Source organism: Tachyglossus aculeatus, chromosome X1 (genome assembly GCF_015852505.1).
Source record: "Tachyglossus aculeatus isolate mTacAcu1 chromosome X1, mTacAcu1.pri, whole genome shotgun sequence".
In the NCBI taxonomy this organism is placed as follows: Eukaryota; Metazoa; Chordata; class Mammalia; order Monotremata; family Tachyglossidae; genus Tachyglossus; species Tachyglossus aculeatus.
Window position 1 is genome coordinate 114893114 of NC_052101.1, and position 21039 is coordinate 114914152.

A 21039-nucleotide genomic window follows, 5' to 3' on the forward strand; every position below is an offset into this window, starting at 1 on the left:
ACCCTTTCCTCTCCTTCCAAACTGCTACCACGTTAATCCAAGCATTTACCCTATCCCAGACGTTTGTCTGCATCAGCCTCCTTGCTGACCTTCCTGCCTTTCCCCACTCCAGTCCATACTTCACTCTGCTGCCCAGGTCATTCTTCTACAAAAACATTCAGTCCATGCTTCTCTGCTCTTCAAGAACCTCCAGTGGTTGCCCATCCACCTCCGCATGAAACAGAAACTCCTTACCATCGGCTTTAAAGCACTCAATTAGCTCACCCCCTCCTACCTAAAACCTATCTACTATAGTCCACACTGCTAGTTTACTCACTGTGCACCCATCTCGTCTATCTCGCTGTTGACCCCTTTCCCACTCCCTCCCCCTTCATAATAACAATGGTATTTAAGCGCATACTGCGTCAAGCACTGTTCTAACTGCCCAGACCACCACTCTTCCCACCTTTGAAGCCTTACTTAGGTCACGTCCAATTAAGCCCTCCTTTCCCCAGCTCCTTCTCCCTTTTGTGTCCATCAATGGTATTTATTGACTGTATAAATTTATTGACTCTCCCAAGCACTGTATTAAGCGCTTGGGAGAGTACAACAGAATTAGAGGGCGTGTTCAGTGCCCATAACGAGCTTACAGTCTAGAGGAGCTTTGCACTTGGATCTGTGACCTTAGGGCATTTGATACAATAATAATAATTTTGGTATTCGTTAAGCACATACTTATGTGCTTCGTTAAGCACACATACTTCGTTAAGCACACAGTTATAGAGCTGCAGAAGGGCTGCAGGCTCATTTGGAAAGAACATCAGCTCGGGAACTCCAGGAAAGAAGAGGAGGGCACGCAGGGAAGAATCGCTGGATGCCTAAAGGAGCTCAGGTCCTTGGAAAAGAGGAAAAATGGAGGGGACTTCCTCAAACCCTTTGGTGTGGGTTTTCATTGCTCTTGCATTTTCCTTTTTCTATTTAATTTCCTTTTCCCAATCTGAGAAGTGCTGTTATCCCCGGAAGTGGATCCCAATCAGGGAAGGATGAGGGTTAGAGAATCTCTGCCCAATAGAGTGGACTCAAATGTACATGTACATAATGTGCAAAATATTTATTTTATTTTGTTAGTATGTTTGGTTTTGTTCTCTGTCTCCCCCTTTTAGACTGTGAGCCCACTGTTGGGTAGGGACTGTCTCTATATGTTGCCAAATTGTACTTTCCAAGCGCTTAGTACAGTGCTCTGCACACAGTAAGCGCTCAATAAATGCGATTGATGATGATGATGATGATACTATGTGCCAAGCACTGTTCTAAGCACTGGGGGAGATACCAGGTAATCAGGTTGTCCCACATGTGGCTCAGTCTTTAATCCCCATTTTCCAGATGAGGTAACTGAGGCACAGATAAAAGTGACTTGCCCAGTCACACAGCTGATAAGTGGCGAAGCCAGGATTAGAACCCATGACCTGACTCCCAAGCCCGCACTCTTTGCACTGAGCCACGCTACTTCTCTAATGTGCTCCACCCTCAGCCCCACAGTACTTATGTACATACCTATAAAGTATTTACTACAAGTTTATATTAAAGTCTGTCTTCCCCTCTAGACTGTTAGCTCGTGGTGGGCAGGGAATGTGTCTGCCAACTCTGTTGCACTGTATTCTCCCAAGCGCTTAGTACAGTGCTCTGCACATACTAAATGCTCAATAAATATCATAAATAAAATGCTCAAAAACAGCTGCTGTTTCTTAAATGCCACGTTTGCCTTGGATTTGACAAAACCTATTATCTCTGAAGCAGCCAAATGCTGTTATCTATTTCCTTGAAACTTAAATCTTAACTCTCTCCTGTCCGATGAGAGAAACGTGGTCAACTTCAGTGTGATGAACACAAACTGCATTCTAAAACCTATAGGCATTTTTACAAAAAGCCAACGGACAAATTCTACATGGGAAAGTTGCTTTGGGATTCCTTGCATTCATCTTCATATAATTTCACAAATGAATTTTCCCTAGGAGAGTCCGACCTCAGCTCCCATTTTTTCCCCTCAGAGTGACAGTTTTATGGAGGGAGGAGAAATTCCACCATTCTGGCTCCTCTAAGCATCCTATAGGAATTGAAATAGTGCACTGGATTGACTACGAGTCTAATGCAGTACTGGCCTATCATAGTCTTATGGTATATCCAGCCTATAAACAATGACCCCAGCATGGCTCTGTACTGTTGTGTTTTGCAATCCTTTTAATTCTTTCCTCCTCTTGGGGGCAGGGAGCACTATCACTCAAGTGGACGTGGCTCCAGAGCTCCTGGAGTTGGGCAGGAGGAGAGAAACTGCTGCCAGAACCAAACTAGATCTGTTAAAATTTGAAACAGCACAAGTGGCAATGACCAAGGTAATGATAATGACCACGGTATTTGTTAAGCCCTTACTAGGTGGCAAGCACCGGGCTGGACACAAGGTAATCAGGTTGGACACTGCCCCTGCCCTGTATGGGGCTCACAGTTCGAGAGGGAGGGAGAACAGGCATTGGATCCCCATTTTTACAGAAGAGGAAATGGAGGACCAGAGAAGTCAAGAGACTTGTCCAAGGTCACCCAGCAGGCAGGTGACAGAGCTGAGATTAGAACCCAGGACTCCTGACTCCCTCCCAGGCCTGTGTTCTTTCCACTTGGTCATGCTGCTTCTCAAGTTTCTCCTCCCCCAGCTCTACCCCCTCCCCAATCTCCACCCTCCCCCACCTCCACCTCTGTCCACCCCCAATTCCCCCACCCCCTTACACCCTCTCTGCCCCAGATCACACCCTCCATTTTGGCCCTGGCTTTGTTCCATCTTAGGTGGCTACAACATGAAGAATGCTGCCCGGAACCAACCATTTTCATTCTTTCCAAAACACTTTCATCACTGTTCATTGCCTCAGGGGCCTATCCAGTCCTACAGCAGCCTCTCCATTTGAATCTATTGAGGCATAGCAAATGAGGAGCTGTGGGGGCGGGGAGGGGCAGGGGAAAAAGCCCCCACCCCCTGCTCCCAGATAACTACCCATTAGTCAAGGTATTCAGGCACCAGGATTCAGCTGACCTTGGCAAGTCCTGCTCGGTGAGCTCCTTGAGATTCGATGTAGGCAATATATTTTCCAAAGTCCCGAAATTCTTCGAAGGTCGGCCGAAACGTCATGATCTTACAGCTAGGGTTTTGGGGATTTGGGTTCTCGGACCCCATGATTCCAGGGGGTTAGCACCAAACCTGGGAGAAGAGGAAGATGCATTTAGGAAAAGAAATCACCCCTTTGCAAGCTTCTTGCTTAAGGCCCCTTCGCTTGCAGAGAACAATGCAAAGCTAACAGGCCACAAAAACCACACTGCATATTCAAGAAAACCTGAAGATAGAAAACCTTAAGCTTGTGCCCTTTCTCTTTTCAAGACATTATTGATACAAGCCCCCAGGCTGACTTGTGCAAATTAAAAATAGACTACTCCTAGATTTAAATAGTAGAGGGGCTGAAGAGCCAAATGCTGTTGAGAATCGGCAAACCAAAAGATTTCTACAACGCCCTCCTTTTAGTTGCTATCTTCGAATCAATACCCTTCAAGCATTTAATGTATGATTTCCCTTATTTGCTTCTTCATTGGATTTCATCAAGAGATGGCAGAATAGTCGGAGATGCAGAGAGCATATTTGCTTAACACTTGTTTCAAACCATCCCGTTACCCACTGAAAACCCTCCTCCTGCCGTCCATTAAGCACACACCGCCATGATCTGAATGAGCGGCTTCAGCCAGGCAAGCTCTGTCAGACCCCTCTGAGGCAACTCAGCACTAGGTCTAACCAGCTGCACCTCCCCTAAAAAGGCCAAATGCACCTGAAATACCACATTTATCTTGGTACAAAAAAAAAATCAAAATACCAAAGAGGGACAGGGACACACACACCCCACCCCATTCATAAATGCTGCTGGAGGTTTCTATGGACTCTCTAAGTTAAAAGCGTGTATGTGGTTGTGCAGCGCAGACACAAATGTCATTAGGGTGTTTTTATTTGTTTTTGTAAACAGGCCATCCTCAAGTTGCGTGGCTCCTTGGGCAAGCACTTCAGTTAGAAAACAGAGATGATGGAGGGGAGGAGAGAACTGATGAAAGCGACAAGAGGGGGAAAAAAGGAAATGGATTTCGGGTGATTACCAGGAACTTCCTTTTTTCTGGACAAAAATGATAGGACATGGTGCATTGTGCTGAGCTGGAAAGGAATCAGATCTGTCGTACGAGGGGCCAGGTGGCAACCCCGGGTGCTCATTCCGCCGCCCCCACCCCGATCCCATACAGCCCCACCCCCCACCCTGTTTGGACTCTCCGACAGCAGCCCAAGAGCACACTTACTGAAGAGTCACTAGAGGGCAGCATGTGCCTGCTCACAACCAGAATCCAGGGCCACCAGGGGAAAGAGGTGGAAAATTGGGAGAGGGGAAAGGTCCGGACCCTCAAGGGGGAGGGGGGAACGGACCCTTCCGGGAAATAGGGCACTGTTCCACAAAAAGGGCTAGGGTTTCAGGAAACAGCACTGTTCCCTGGTTATCTTGGGGGAAATCAGGCGATCCCAGCTAGCTGGGAGGGCTTGAGTGATTTAGAAGGTCTACTTCGACATGGGGGTAGAGAGGATGGAAGGAGAGGCCACTTTGGGGGCCATTTTAAACTGTCAGTGCCTGCTTCTGTCCCAGCAGATGTGGGGAGGGAGGAAAGGGGAAGAGCTTTCAGTTGCGAATGAGATGGAGGAGGCTTCAGTGGCTCCAGCCTTCCCCAGCAGCCCCCGCAAAATCCGACAGGCCCCCGCAGCTTTCCCTACATTCCCACCACCACTTCTCTAGACCCATTGCTCTATGCTCCTATACACTCTACGCCAATTGCTGCAATTCAATTGTAAAAGTCCATTACTTAGATTCAGCCTAACCCTAAATATCTTAATGTCTGTCTCCCACCATCAGAGGGGAAGCTCTTTCCAGGCAAGGATTCTCTATTTGGTACTTTCCAAGTACAGCGCAAGCACTAAAATGGGGATTAAGTCTGTGAGCCCCACGTGGGACAACCTGATCACCTTGTAAATTCCCCAGCGCTTAGAACAGTGCTTTGCACATAGTAAGTGCTTAATAAATGCCATTATTATTATTATTATTATTATTACCAGAGAAGCAGTGTGGTTCAGAGGAAAGAGCATGGGCTTTGGAGTCAGAGGTCATAGGTTCAAATCCCAACTGTGCCAACTGTTAGCTGTGTAACTTTGGGCACGTCACTTCACTTCTCTATGCCTCAGTTACCTCATCTGTAAAATGGGGATTAAAACTGCGAGCCCCCCGTGGGACCTGATTGCCTAGTTACCTCCCCAGCGCTTAGAACAGTGCTCTGCACATAGTAAGAGCTTAACAAATGCCATCATTATTATTACCAGATCATGGAGCTGGACACATCCCCATCTTGCATGGGGCTCCGAGTCTAAGCAATCAATCAATCGTATTTATTGAGCGCTTACTGTGTGCAGAGCACTGTACTAATCAATCATATTTATTGAGCGCTTACTGTGTGCAGAGCACTGTACTAAGCGCTTGGGAAGTACAAGCTGGCAACATATAGAGACAGTCCCTACCCAACAGTGGGCTCACAGTCTAGAAGGGGGAGACATAACAAAACCAAACACACTAACAAAATAAAATAAATCATCATCATCATCAATCGTATTTATTGAGTGCTTACTATGTGCAGAGCACTGTACTAAGCGCTTGGGAAGTACAAATTGGCAACATATAGAGACAGTCCCTACCCAACAGTGGGCTCACAGTCTAAAAGGGGGAGACAGAGAACAAAACCAAACATACTAACAAAATAAAATAAATAGAATAGATATGTACAAATAAATTAAATAAATAAATAGAGTAAAAAAATTATGTACAAACATATATACATATATACAGGTGCTGTGGGGAAGGGAGGGAGGTAAGATGGGGGGATGGAGAGGGGGATGAGGGGGAGAGGAAGGAAGGGGCTCAGTCTGGGAAGGCCTCCTGGAGGAGGTGAGCTCTCAGTAGGGCCTTGAAGGGAGGAAGAGAGCTAGCTTGGCGGATGGGCAGAGGGAGGGCATTCCAGGCCCGGGGGATGACGTGGGCCGGGGGTCGATGGCGGGACAGGCGAGAGCGAGGTACGGTGAGGAGATCAGCGGTGGAGGAGCGGAGGGTGCAGACTGGGCTGTAGAAGGAGAGAAGGGAGGTGAGGTAGGAGGGGGGCGAGGTGATGGAGAGCCTTGAAGCCGAGGGTGAGGAGTTTCTGCCTGATGCGCAGATTGACTGGTAGCCACTGGAGATTTTTGAGGAGGGGAGTGATATGCCCAGAGCGTTTCTGGACAAAGATAATCCGGGCAGCAGCATGAAGTATGGATTGAAGTGGAGAGAGACACGAGGATGGGAGATCAGAGAGAAGGCTGATGCAGTAGTCCAGACGGGATAGGATGAATAGATAGGTACAAGTAAAATAAATAGAGTAATAGATATGTACAAACATATATACATATATATAGGTGCTGTGGGGACTAAGCGCTTGGGAAGTACAAGTTGGCAACATATAGAGATGGTCCCTACTCAACAGTGGGCTCACAGTCTAGAAGGGGGAGACAGACAACAAAACAAAACGTATTAACAAAATAAAATAAATAGAATAGATATGTACAAGTAAAATAGAGTAATAAATACGTACAAACATATATACATATATACAGGTACTGTGGGGAAGGGAAGGAGGTATGGTGGGGGGATGGAGAGGGGCAGGAGGGGGAGAGGAAGGAGGGGGCTCAGTCTGGGAAGGCCTCCTGGAGGAGGTGAGCTCTCAGTAGGGCCTTGAAGGGAGGAAGAGAGCTAGCTTGGCGGATGTGCAGAGGGAGGACATTCCAGGCCCGGGGGATGACGTGGGCCGGGGGTCGATGGCGGGACAGGCGAGAACGAGGCATGGTGAGGAGATTAGCGGCAGAGGAGCGGAGGGTGCGGGCTGGGCTGTAGAAGGCGAGAAGGGAGGTGAGGTAGGAGGGGGCAAGGTGATGGAGAGCCTTGAAGCCCAGGGTGAGGAGTTTCTGCCTGATGCGCAGATTGATTGGTAGCCACTGGAGATTTTTGAGGAGGGGAGTAACATGCCCAGAGCGTTTCTGGACAAAGACAATCCGGGCAGCAGCATAAAGTATGGATTGAAGTGGGGAGAGACATGAGGATGGGAGATCAGAGAGAAGGCTGATACAGTAGTCCAGACGGGATAGGATGAGAGCTTGAATGAGCAGGGTAGCAGTTTGGATGGAGAGGAAAGGGTGGATCTAAGCAGGAGGGAGAAAAGGTATCAAACCCCCACCTGATAGATGAGGAGGAAATCAGGGCCCAGAAAAATCAAGCGACTTGGTCAAAGGAACAAAGCAAGCGAGCAGTGGAGCTAGGATCAGAACCAGGTCCTCTGACTCCCAGGCCTGGGCTCCTCCTGCTGGGCCACGCTGTCCTCCCTCGTACCATTCCTCCTACCACCTTGTTGACTTTGAACATGCAGTAGGTATCGTTTCTGCCCCAGTTAAAAGTTATGGGACTCTACAGTCCCCCTCTTCCTTTGTATAAGGGAACTTACGGTATTGCCAACATTGTCATATTGCTATGGTATTGCTAACTTGCTAAGAACTCCGTATTAGCGGAAACGACACGGTGAAGGCCAAGGGGGTGACCTTGGTGCCACCTAAACCTTCTCTCACTTTAATAATGGCATTTGTTAAGCACTTACTCTGTGCCAGGCGTTGCACTAAACACTGGGGTGGATACAAGCAAATCAAGTTGGACATGGTCCCTGTCCCATTTGAGGTTTACAGCCTCAAATCGCTATTTTACAGATGAGGTTACTGAGGCACAGAGGAGTGAAGTGACTTGCCCAAGGTCACACAGCAGACAAGTGGTGGAGCCGACATTAGAACCCATTACCTTTAATCCACTCGCGGACAAGTCTGTGTTAGGAAGCTCCCAGTCCAGCATACAGCGTGAGGAGTAGAGTGGCTTAATGGATAGAGCATGGGCCTGGGAGTCAGAAGGTCATGGGTTTTAATCCTGGCTCTGCCCCCTGTCTGCTGGGTGACTTTGAGCAAGTCACTTCACTTCTGTGCCTCAGTTACCTCATCTGTAAAATGGGGATTAAGACTGAGTCCTACGTGGGACAGGGACTGTGTCTAAACCGAATATCTTGTATCTACCCCAGAGCTTAGAACAGTGCCTCCTCCGAGCCCGGGCCGGAGGAGGGAAAGGGGGGGCCCGCCCGGGAGAGTGCGGCGCACGTGCAGTCGGAGCGTGCCCGCGCTTACTATGTTGCCAACTTGTAATAATAATAATAATGATGATGATGGCATTTATTAAGCGCTTACTATGTGCAAAGCACTGTTCTAAGCGCTGGGGAATTTACAAGGTGACCAGGTTGTCCCACGTGGGGCTCAGAGTCTTAATCCCCATTTTACAGAGGAGGTAAGTGAGGCCCAGAGAAGTGAAGTGATTTGCCCAAAGTCACACAGCTGACAAGTGGCAGAGCCGGGATTTGAACCCGTGACCTCTGACTCCAAAGCCCGGGCTCTTTCCGCTGAGCCATCTTGCTTCCCAACTTCCCAAGCGCTTAGTTCAGTGCTCTGCCCACAGTAAGCGCTCCATAAATACGATGGAATGAATGAATGAATGAACGAAGCACTGTTCTAAGCGCTGGGGGGTTACGAGGTGATCAGGTTGCCCCCCGCGGGGCTCACAGTCTTCATCCCCATTTTACAGATGGAACTGAGACCCAGAGAAGTGAAATGACTTGCCCAAGGTCATACAGCTGACAAGCGGCGAGTGGGAATTTGAACCCCTGACCTCTGACTCCAAAGCCCGGGCCCTTGCCACTGAACCACACTGCTTAGTGTAATATACTATATACTATCCTATTCTCAAGCGCTTAGTACAGTGCTCTACACACAGTAAGCGCTCAATAAATACGACTGTACAACCCAAGCGCTTAGTACAGTGCTCTGCACACAGTAAGCGCTCAATACGACTGATGATGATGCCTGGCACAGAGTAAGCACTTAAATACCATAATTATTATTATTATTATTATTACACTGGGCCTCTCAGCCACTGGCTCACCCACCAGTTGACAGGAAACCCCTTCAAGTATGTGCCCAGCACAGTACCTCACCCGTTTCCTAGGGCACTCACTACTTTTTGATGACGAATACAATCATTCTGCATTTTTGAGCAGTGGAACTCCTGACTTTGACAAACAACTGGAAAGCACAAACCACTTATAAGCACCTCTAAGTGAGCAGAAATTCCTGCCTGGAATGTATTTTCAAGTCTGTCTTCCCCACAAGACTCTAAACTCCTGGAAGCTAGGGATCTCGCCTACCAGGTCTAATAATAATAATAATAATGATGATGGCATTTATTAAGCGCTTACTATGTGCAAAGCACTGTTCTAAGCGCTGGGGAGTTTACAAGGTGATCAGGTTGTCCCACAGGGGGCTCACAGTCTTAATCCCCATTTTACAGATGAGGTAACTGAGGCCCAGAGAAGTTAAGTGACTTGCCCAAAGTCACACAGCTGACAAGTGGCGGAGCCGAGATTTGAACCGATGACCTCTGAATCCAAAGCCCGGGCTCTTTCCACTGAGCCACGCTGCTTCCTGTCTATTGTGTTGCCCTCTGCCAAGCACTCAGCACAGTGCTCTGCCTGCAGTAGGTGCTCAATAAATACCACAGATGGAATGACTGAAAGAAGTGTCCCTGCCGGGGGTCACCAAATTTGAATTGCAGGGTTCTCAGACAAAATTTTCCAGAGTGCCTAAATGTCTGGGATATGCCTGCTCTACTTTCAGAAGACCCATGAATTCCCACTTCTACCTTGTTCTCTCAATCCTATCTTGTCCAGTGATGCTTTTTACCCTGCAGGTGTTGATGCTAAAGTCAAGAGCGGAAGAAGTACGGCATGGCCTAGTGGATAGAGTACGGGCCTGAGAGTCAGAAGGACCACGGTTCTAATCCCAGCTCTGCCACCTGTCTCCTGTGCATCTTCGGGCAAGTCACTTCACTTCTCTGGGCCTCAGTTACCTCATCTGCAAAATGGGGATTAAGGTTGTGAGCCCCCTGTGGGATAGGGACTGTGTCCAACCTGATTTGCTTGTATCCACCCCAGCGCTTAATACAGAACCTGTCTCATAGTAAGTGCTTAAATACCAAAATTATTATTATTAAGAACATCAGTGAGCAATGCCATTCCAGATCACACCCACAATCCTTCCAATCGATCGAGAGCTTACTGTGTGTACAACACTGCGCTAAACCCACTGTCCAACCAGCCCAGACCTCTGGCCGCAGTCCCAGGATACACCCCTCTTGACCCTCCATCCTCCTGGTCAGGGATGGCCCACGCAAAACCCCTAACTTGCCTTCTAGTCCTGGGCCACACATCCAGAAACCTCTTCTTACCCCTCTTGAACTGCCACAACTTCCTGTGGGAAGCAGGAGAGAGTCCAGGCCCGGGAGTCAGAAGACCTAGATTCTAATCCCGGCTCCACCAACTGCTTGCTGTGTGACTTTGGGCAGGTCACTTCAATTCTCTGGGCCTCAGTTTCCTCAACTAAAAAATAGGAAGTCAATCCCTGATCTCCCTCCTACTTTGACTGTGAGCCTCAGGTGGGACAGGGACTGGGTCCAACCTGATTATCTTGCATCTACCTCAGCACTTCGAACAGTGCTCGACGCACGGCAAGCACTTATATACCATAAAAAAATACCCAAATTCCATCAGCTCACCCTCCACCATGCAAAGACAGGTTTCTTCTTGTCTGCTCTGAACCTGCCACCTTCAGTGGGTGATGACCCCCTTCTCCCCCACCCCAATCCCTACAATCCAGCCAGCAAAGGGAAACCAACTGGAAGTAAAGGCAAATTCTCACTTATCATCAACAGCACTGAGTGCCTACTGGTTACAGTTACTGTTGTACATATCCCCAGAGGCCTGAAAGAGAGGAGGGAGGCTGTTGTAGAGAAACAAAACTGTAATTCCAAGAACGTTCCACTACACACAGGCAGTGAGGCTTCCAGGCCACCCTACGGAAGCCCCTGACAAAGAGGGGAAAAAATAAAAAGTTGGAAAAAAAAAAAATCAAGCAATCCAGCCCTGGTATTTGAGGGCCTAATGTGCGCAGAGCACTGTACTGAGCACACAGTTGGTAGATCTGATCCCTGCCTACAAGGAGCTTCCAGTCTTGTTTCTCTGCTGCACCCAGGCTTTCTCCTCTGACCAGGCCGAGCAACTCCAGTTCATCCTGTCCCCAGTGAAAGCCGCCCTACAGGAGAAGAAAGGCTGGCGTTCTTCCGGAAGGGAGGGAGCCCTGCTGGAATGGCTTCCCTGCTGGACCTCGTGTGACGGCCCATCTGCTCTGCAGATACTGCAGGCCTCCGGCAGCCCCTTTCATCTTGGTTGGGAACGAGGCCCACCTTGCCATCCTCAGATATTTTCGGAACTGAGCCCGCCTCATCTTTGGCTCTTGCATCCTCGAGAAGTCTGGCCTGAGCTCAGGGCAAGGATGGAAGACAACCCTCCACTGCCAACCCCCCACCCACCCTGCCATCCCAATTCCCAACATTGCCAACTGAACCCCAAGGAGTGGTCAGGAGACAGTGGGTCACTTGCACGGTGTATGGATAAAGGCACTGCTCGAAACCCAACTGAGGGTTGCAGCCCAGTCATCTGAACTGGGCCAGGAATGCCCTTTCGGGCCTGGCCAACCGTTCGGGCAGACCTGCTGCCGCTTCCAAATAGTGGACACAGACACAGGACCGGAGGAGATTTCCTGGAGGCTCCAGAGGGAAAGGGGCAAAGCCCCTGGATTTTTCCCTTAACTGAGCCCTGTCCAGGGAGAATGTTAAAGGGCTCCCCAGATAACACTTCGCTGGGATGCAGATTCAGCTAATTAACCTAATGAAGCTATTACAACAGCTAAAGGGGGAACCCAAGAGAAAGAAATAGCCAATTCTTCAAATTCTCTTCCCTCCCAATTAGAAGCCCTTGGTAAGGAGCCTACCCATATGCAAACCCTACAACCCTGTTACTGATCAAGTGGGGGATGGGAGAGAGGCAGAGGAGGAGAGGGCTGTTCTGCACCCCTGACCACCCAGACCCTGGTGGAGGAAGGAGTCCAAACCCAGAAAGAATTCAAACAATAACAATAATAATGGTATTTGTTAAGTGCTTACTATGTGCCAGACACTGTACTAAGCTCTGGGGTCAGTACAAGCAAATCGAATTGGACACAGTCCCTGTCCCACATGGGGCTCACAGTCTTAATCCTCATTTTACATATGAAGTAACTGAGGCCCCAAGAAGTGAAGTGACTTGCCCAAAGTCACACAGCAGACAAGTGGCAGAGCCGGGATAAGAAACCATGACCTTCTGACTCCGAGGCCTGTGTTCTATCCACTATGCCATGCTGCTTCTCAAAACCCCTAGCTATATTTCACACCCTTTTCCCCTTGGCAAATTCCACTGCCCCACATGGAACTCCAATCCCTGCCTGTTCCATAGAACCTTTCCTGACCACCTAAACTTGGTTCCCCCCAGCTGGGGAAATGTACAGCCATCCCCTGCCACAGGTGAGTGGTGCTATTCAAATAGCCCCTCAATCCGAGTAGGGATCTCCCCCGCCCGGGGGGCCTAGTCCAGTGCTCTGCACCCAGGAAGCGTTCAATAAATAGCCTTGATGGATGGGGCATACCGCTCAGGAAGACATCCAAGCTGTCAGGCCGGGCCAGCCGTCACTGGTTAGAAGCAACTAAGTCGCCTGCATTTTGGGCTCCTGGCCAACCACCTTGCCGGTGAGCTGAAACCAGAGCTTCTCAGTCTGGGGGAGGGGGGAATTCTAGGATGAGGGAGGGGAAAGAAACTGCACCCCCGGATGAGAAAGCGAAAGGCTCCCCACGTAGATAACCACTTATGATTAATGGGAAGGAACAGAGGGATTGCGCAAGGGCACTCACCCTTCCAAACCAGAAGTTCAGGCCGATTCAGAGGGAAAGGACGGCTAAATCTCCCCAACCTCCCATCGGGACGGAGGCGGTCCCGGCCCCGCCCGGCCGGCTCGCTGCAGGCCAACACCTCCTTGCTCGCCTGGCAGAGCCCGCCCAATTGCCCTCAAAGAGCACGTCATCTCTCACACCTTTTCCAAGGCACAAAATGGACGAACAGAGTTCCTCTTTGACAAAACTCCAGAGGCGCGCTCTTGGAGGCTGAAACCGGAAAAGTAGCGGATTCTGGGGCCCAGCCTGAAACCACGGGTTTACAGAGAAAGCCGCTTCCCACCCCCAGCCCGTCATCCCGGGTCAGCTTTCCAAAGCGGGAAAGGAGGCTAATATATTCAACCAAGAAAACCCAAGGCCAGAGGTGGGGGTGGGGGGGTACACAGGACTAAAAGGCACCCAATAGGAGAACACCGACTTCGCTGTCTGTTTCTCTCAACCGACAATCCGAGCAGTTCCCGAACAGCCCTGACTCGTCTCGGGTCAGGTCAGCCTGAATCTCTCTTCCACTTCCAGAGCATTAACACACATAGATCACAGTCCACGCTGGAGGTTTCCGCCCCGCTGACTCAAAAATGATCCAGAAAGCTCAAGGAGGAAGCTAGGCAGGCCAGACGGGCGGAAACAAACACAGCTGCAGGACCCAAGGTTCTCCTCTTTCAAATCCATCCAGAGACAAGAGAGCAGGAAACCACTGCAGTCGGCCGGCCGTGTCCTCGGCCGGAGTTCCAAACCCAGGGTCCCCCGGCACCCCATCCGATGGCACCCCACTAACCAGGGCCACCCCCATGATCAGACAAACTCTCCTGAACAACAGTATAGGACACTGGGAAGGTTGTTTGCAGCTTCTCGCCAAGGGCTGTTCGCCTGCAGCAGGGAAATACTCAAAGACCATTTCCCTCTGGGGACCATTCAACTGTGGCCATTTAGGAAGAGTTGGATTGGAACCCGTTCCCCCCCGCCCCCCAATCACTCGGATGCTAATCATCAGAGAAGCAGCCGGCCAACGCATTTCCCGACTGTGAGCGCGCCATAGTTTTACGGAGAGGTTTTCAGGCTCTCCCAGGCCCCGGGTCTGTGTCCCCTCACCCTGGAAGGCTCAGGCTGTTCCCAGAGTCAGAGGGTCTGGCCCCCTGGGGAGAAACCGGCAATCCCGGCCACGTAGGATGACACATCGGTTAGCTAGAAATCCCTACTGACATGGGCTGGTTCCACCAACTTTGAGACGATGCTAAAGGGGAATACAAACGTGACTGTTGCCCAGTACCTTTTTGAGGGAGTGAAAAAGGAGCTGGAGGCATCTGCACCTTTAAAACACCCGTGGGTTCAAGACACCCAGTTCTATCGGAAGGTGCGCATTCATTAGAGGTTCTGTCTAGGATGCCGTTGGGGAACCAGCGAACATTTATCCAAACGCACGAGCAGGTCTGGACACGGATCAGACGGAGTGGTTCAGTCAGGTCCACGCATGAGGCAACCGACCACGTTGGGTCGACGACATGTGACGTTTCACTAACGTGGGGTTTTACGAAAAATCAGAGTTAGAAGAGAAGTAGGTGGTGGTGGGGTTTTTTTCCCCCCTGAGTCAAACTGACAGGAGTGCCAAGAAGGTGAATGACCACATGGAACAGGCCAGGTAGAAGTCTTCGATTTTCAAAAAACAAAAACACACCAAAAAAAAAAAAAAACCCTCAAGGCCACAGCCTCCGCTCACCCCAAGTTGCCCTTTCCAGTATTTATCACCCTGGGCATTTGGATTTCCTTTCTGACCAACTAAAATCTTTCCCACCACAGCACAGGCCCATTTCCTCAGTGGATGTGGAGAACAACAGAGAAGCAGTAATGCCTAGTGGAAAGAGCATGGGCCTGGGAGCCAGAGGACCTGGATTCTAATCCCAGCTCTGTCACTTGCCTCTTGTGTGACCTTGGGCAAGTCATTTCACTATGTCACTGTTTCCTCAACTGCGAAATGGGGATTCTATAGCTGTTCTCCCTCTTAGACTACGAACCCCATGTATGCTCGAGCTGCTGAACGCTGCTGGCGAAAGTCTAAACACCATGCCAACCTCGTTCACTTAAAGTTTATCCTTTCCTGCCTTAACTCTGCCCTCTCCTATGCCAGACAAAACTATTTCTCCTCCCTGATTGACACCCATGCCCATCATCCCTGTCAGCTCTTCCAGACATTTAATTCCCTTCTCAGGTCCCCTGTTCCTCCCCCTCCTCCTTCCCTCACCCCCAACGATCTGGCCTCTTACTTCATTAATAAAATTAACTCCATCAGGTCTGAGCTCCCCAAAGTCACTCCTCCCCCTTCTCCAACCCCCCGGCTCTCAACCCTCTCCACTACTCTCCGATCCTTCCCAGCAGTATCCTCAGATGAGATCTCCTCCCTCCTCTCAAGTGCTACTCCGGCCACCTGTGCTTCTGACCCAATTCCCTCTCATCTTATGAAATCTCTCGCTCCGTCCCTCCTCCCCTCAACTTCCATCTTCAACCGCTCACTCTCCACTGGTTCCTTCCCCACTGCCTTCAAACATGCCCACGTCTCTCCCATCCTAAAAAAAAAAACCCTCTCTTGACCCCACCTCACCTAGTTATCGCCCTATCTCCCTCCTACCATTCCTTTCCAAACTCCTCGAATGAGTCTTCTACACGCGCTGCCTTGAATTCCTCAATGCCAACTCTCTCCTCGACCCCCTCCACTCTGGCTTCCGTCCCCTACATTCCACAGAAACTGCCCTCTCGAAGGTCACCAATGACCTCCTGCTTGCCAAATCCAACGGCTCCTACTCTATCCTAATCCTCCTTGACCTCTCAGCTGCCTTCGACACTGTGGACCACCCCCTTCTCCTCAACACGCTATCCAACCTTGGCTTCACAAACTCTGTCCTCTCCTGGTTCTCCTCTTATCTCTCCGGCTGTTCATTCTCAGTCTCCTTTGTGGGTTCCTCCTCCCCCACCTATCCCCTTACTGTAGGGGTTCCTCAAGGGTCAGTTCTTGGTCCCCTTCTATTCTCTATCTACACTCACTCCCTTGATGAACTCATTCGCTCCCACGGCTTCAACTATCATCTCTATGCTGATGACATCCAAATCTACATCTCTGCCCCTGCTCTCTCCCCCTCCCTCCAGGCTCGCATCTCCTCCTGCCTTCAGGACATCTCCATCTGGATGTCTGCCCGCCATCTAAAACTCAACATGTCCAAGACTGAACTCCTTATCTTCCCTCCTAAACCCTGCCCTCTCCCTGACTTTCCCATCACTGTTGACGACACTACCATCCTTCCCGTCTCACAAGCCCGCAACCTTGGTGTCATCCTCGACTCCGCTCTCTCGGTCACCCCTCACATCCAAGCCGTCACTAACACCTGCTGGTCTCACCTCCGCAACATCGCCAAGATCCGCCCTTTCCTCTCCATCCAAACTGCTACCCTGCTGGTTCAATCTCTCATCCTATCCAGGCTGGATTACTGCATCAGCCTCCTCTCTGATCTCCCATCCTCCTGTCTCTCCCCACTTCAATCTATACTTCACGCTGCTGCCCAGATCATCTTTGTGCAGAAACGCTCTGGGCATGTTACTCCCCTCCTCAAAAATCTCCAGTGGCTGCCAATCAACCTACTCATCAGGCAAAAACTCCTCACTCTTGGCTTCAAGGCTCTCCATCACCTCGCCCCCTCCTACCTCACCTCCCTTCTTTCCTTCTACAGCCCAGCCCGCACCCTCCGCTCCTCTGCCACTAACCTCCTCACTGTGTCTCGTTCTCACCTGTCCCACCATCGACCCCCGGCCCACATCATCCCCCTGGCCTGGAATGCCCTCCCTCTGCACATCTGCCAAGCTAGCTCTCTTCCTCCCTCCAAAGCCCTACTGAGAGCTCACCTCCTCCAGGAGGCCTTCCCAGATTGAGCCCACTTCTTCCTCTTCCCCTCCTCCCCCTCCCCATCCCCCCGCCTTACCTCATTCCCCTCCCCACAGCACCTGTATGTTTGTACATATTTATTACTCTATTTTACTTGTACATATTTACTATTCTATTTATTTTATTTTATTAATGTTTTGTTTTGTTGTCTGTCTCCCCCTTCTTGACTGTGAGCCCACTATTGGGTAGGGACCGTCTCTATGTGTTGCCAACTTGTGCTTCCCAAGCGCTTAGTACAGTGCTCTGCACACAGTAAGCACTCAATAAATATGATTGATTGAATGAAAGTCAGGGACTGTAGTCTAATTTGTATCTACCCCACTGCTTAGAACAGTGCTTGATACAGAGTAAGACTAATGAATACCATAAAAAAAAACAGGTCAGCATCATCCCCATAATACACCCTTCATACAGTGGACTTGAAAACACTTGCTAAGTCACCCCTCAGACTTCTCTTCTCCTAGTTTAGTAATCCCAGCTACTCAGAAGATCAATTTCCCAACCCTGAAGTAATTTTGCTCATTCTGCTTGGGTCCCTCTCTTATTTCCCCACCACCTTTTTCAAAACCGCAGGAACCCAACCTGAAGCAGGAGGCTGATTAAGGACCTGACCAGTGCCAAGTAGAGTGGAAGTTGCCACCAAACTCCCACAGACCTACTGAGGGAAAGGATTGTCTCTATTGATGAATTGTACTTTCCAAGTGCTTAGTACAGTACTCTGCACACAGGAGGCGCTGCATAAATGCGACTGAATAAATGAATGAATCCCTGGAACATGGTGGCTATTGCTTTGGCTGACATAAGCTCCTTGTGGGCAGGGAACATGTTTACCAACTCTATTGTATTGTACTCTCCCAAGCATTTAGTTGACCATCCCCTTCTCCTGGAAACATTATCCAACCTTGGTTTCACTGACACTATCCTCTCCTGCTCTCTCTCTGGCCATTTGTTCTCTGTCTCTTTTCCAGGCTCCTCCTCTGCCTCCCACCCCTTAACTGTGGGGGTCCCTCAAGGTTCAGTTCTGGGTCCTCTTCTATTCTCCATCTACACCCACTCCCTCAGAGAACTCATTCATTCCCATAGCTTCAACACCATCTTTATGCAGATGATTCCCAAATCAACATCTCCATCCCTGATCTCCCTCCCTCTGCAGTCTTGCATTTCCTCCTACCTTTTGAGACATCTTTACTTGGATGTCCTCCTGTCACCTAAAACTTAAATATGTCCAAAACAGAACTCCCTTATCTTCCCACCTAAACCCTATCCTCCCACTGACTTTTCCATCACTGTAGATGGCACCACCATCCTTGAATGAATGAATGAATGAACACTGATGTTATTCTTGACTCCTCTCATTCAACCCACACATTCAATCCATTACTAAATCCTGTTGGTTCAACCTTCACAACATTGTTCAAATCCACCATTTCCTCTGCATCCAAACTGCTACCACATTAGTCCCAGTGCTTATCCTATTCCCATCTTGACTACTGTATCACCCCCTTGCTGACCTCCTTGCCTCTAGCCTGTACTTCTCTCTGCTGCTCGGATCATTTTTCCACAAAAACATTAAGGCCATGTTTCCCCACTCCTCCAGATCCTCCAGTGGTTGCCCATCTACCTCCGCATCAAACAGAAACTCCTTACCATCAGCTTTAAACGCATCAAACAGAAACTCCTTACCATCAGCTTTAAGACAATTACCTGGACCCCTCCTCCTTCACCTCGCTGCTCTCCTACTGCAACCCAGGGTGCACACTTCACTCCTCTAATACTAAACTTCTCAGTGTACCTCAATTTCATCAATCTCACTGCTGACCGCTTGCCCACATCCTGCCTCTGGCTAATGCCCTCCCTCCTCATATTCATTCAATCGTATGTATTGAGCGCTTACCATGTGCAGAGCACTGTACTAAGCGCTTGGGAAGTACGAATCGGCAACATATAGAGACAGTCCCTACCCAACAATGGGCTCACAGTCTAGAAGGGGGAGCCATATCTGCCACTCTTCCCACCTTCAAAGCCTTACTGAAGGCACGTTTCCTCCAAGAGGCCTTTCCTAAGCCCTCTTTTCTTCTCCCACTCCCTTCACCCTGACTTACTCACTTTATTCATCCCTCCCTCCCAACCCCTCAGCACCTAGACATGTCTGTAATTTTATTTCTTTATATTAATATCTGTCTCCACCTCCAGAATGTAAGCTCATCATGGTCAGGGAATGTGTCCTAGTGTACGCCAAGTGCTTAGTACAGTGTTCTGCACACAGTAAGCGCTCAATACAAATGGCTTAGTTCAGTGCTCTGCACACAGTAAGCATTCAATAAATACCATCAACAGATGTAAGGCACTGCACATGGTGCGGAACTTTTTTTTTTTTGGGGGGGGGGGTTAAATGGTATTTATTCAGTGCTTACTATGCGCCAGGCACTGTATTAAACACTGGGGTAGATACAACATAATCAAGATGGACACAGTCCATGACCCACATGGGGCTCACAGTCTTAATCCCCATTTTATAGATGAGGTAACTGAGGCACAGAGAAGTGACTTGTCCAGGTCTCATCATCTACCTGTCCCTTAACCAGAAGTACTAACCTCTAACCCTCCATATTGATGGAATAACAATCATAATAATTATAGCATTCGTTCAGTGCCTATTATGTGCCAGTCACTGTACTAAGCGCTGAGGTAGATACAAGCAAATCCGATTGGACATAGTCCCTGTCCCATGTGGGGCTCCCAGTCTTAATTCCCATTCTACAAATGAGATAACTGAGGCCTAGAGAAGTGAAATGACTTGCCCAAGGTCACCCAGAAAACACGTGGCAGAGCCGGAACTAGAACCCACAACCTTCTGACTCCCAGGCCCGTGCTCTACCCACTACGCCATCCCAAACTACACTGCTGACTCACCAAACTTGTCAACCACTGTGGCCCCCAGATCATTTGCCCTACTGAACTTGTACTTCATCGCGCTCTCCCCATCCTACATTTGCGGGGATGGTTCGTGTCTCTAGGTTGGTCAGTACATTACGTTTTCAGCTAGCCAACTGTGGTCGGGGGTGGGGGGTGTATGTGTAGGTGTGTGTAGGTGTGTTGTCCCACTGTTGAAGGTGGTGAGGGGTGGGCTGGGAAGCAGGAAGAAGGAAATGCTTACCTCTAGTTTGTAAGCTCTGTGTGGGCTGGGATCACGTCTACCAACTCTAGTCAAGCGATGGTATTTACTGAGTGCTGTGTGCAGAGCACTGTACCAAGCACTCTCCCACTCCCTTCGGTGTCGTCCCAACATGCTCCTTCATTTGGCCCCACTTCCGGCCCCACAGAACTTCTGTACATATCTGTCATCTATTTATTTCTATTCATGTCTATCTCCCCCTCTAGATGGTAAGCTCACTGTGGGCAGGGAATGTGTCTGTTTATTGCTATAGTGTACTCTCCCAAGTGCTTAGGACAGTGCTGTGCACCCAGTAAGCACTCAATAAATATGACTGACTACAAGCCAACATGAGGAAGGTGTGATCCCTTGCCCACAAGGTGCTTACAGTCTACAGGGGGAAACAGACATTAAAACAGATTACGGATAGGGGAAATAGTAGAGGAGTAGAAGAATAGTATTAATCATTTAATGAGTCTTTACTGTGTGCAGGCACTGTACTAAACACTTGGGAGAGTACAACACAACAGATACATTCCCTGCCCAAAACAAGCTTGCAGTCTAGAGGGGGAGACAGACACTAATATAAATAAATTACAGATATGTACACAAGTGCTGCGGGGGCGGGGGTGGTGAATAAAGGGAGCAAGTCAGGGTGATGCAGAAGAGACTGGGGAAAAGAGAAAATAAGGGCTAAGTCAGGGAAGACTTCTTGGAGGAGAGGTGCCTTCAATAAGGCATTGAAGGTGAGGAGAGTCATTGTCGGATATGAGGAAGGGAGGGAGATCCAGACTGGAGGCAGGATGTGACTGAGAGGTCTGCGGTGAGAGGGACAAGATTGAGGCCCAGTGAGAAGGTTAGCATTAGGAGGAGCAAAGTGTACAGGCTAG

At 49.4% G+C, this 21039-nt stretch overlaps 1 protein-coding gene across 4 annotated transcripts in view; it reads right to left on the bottom strand.

Annotated features, from left to right (window-relative positions):
• Nucleotides 1-21039, bottom strand: part of KDM4B (lysine demethylase 4B) — a 219573-nt gene that overhangs the window by 158731 nt on the left and 39803 nt on the right. For 3 of the 4 annotated variants that reach the window (XM_038772313.1, XM_038772312.1, XM_038772315.1), the window contains exon 2: nt 3056-3220. In XM_038772313.1, the coding sequence (XP_038628241.1) occupies nt 3056-3196 (141 nt within the window). In that variant the 5' untranslated portion in view covers nt 3197-3220. Of the gene's footprint in view, nt 1-3055; nt 3221-21039 lie in introns of those variants that run through there. The other variant, XM_038772314.1, reaches the window with a different exon arrangement.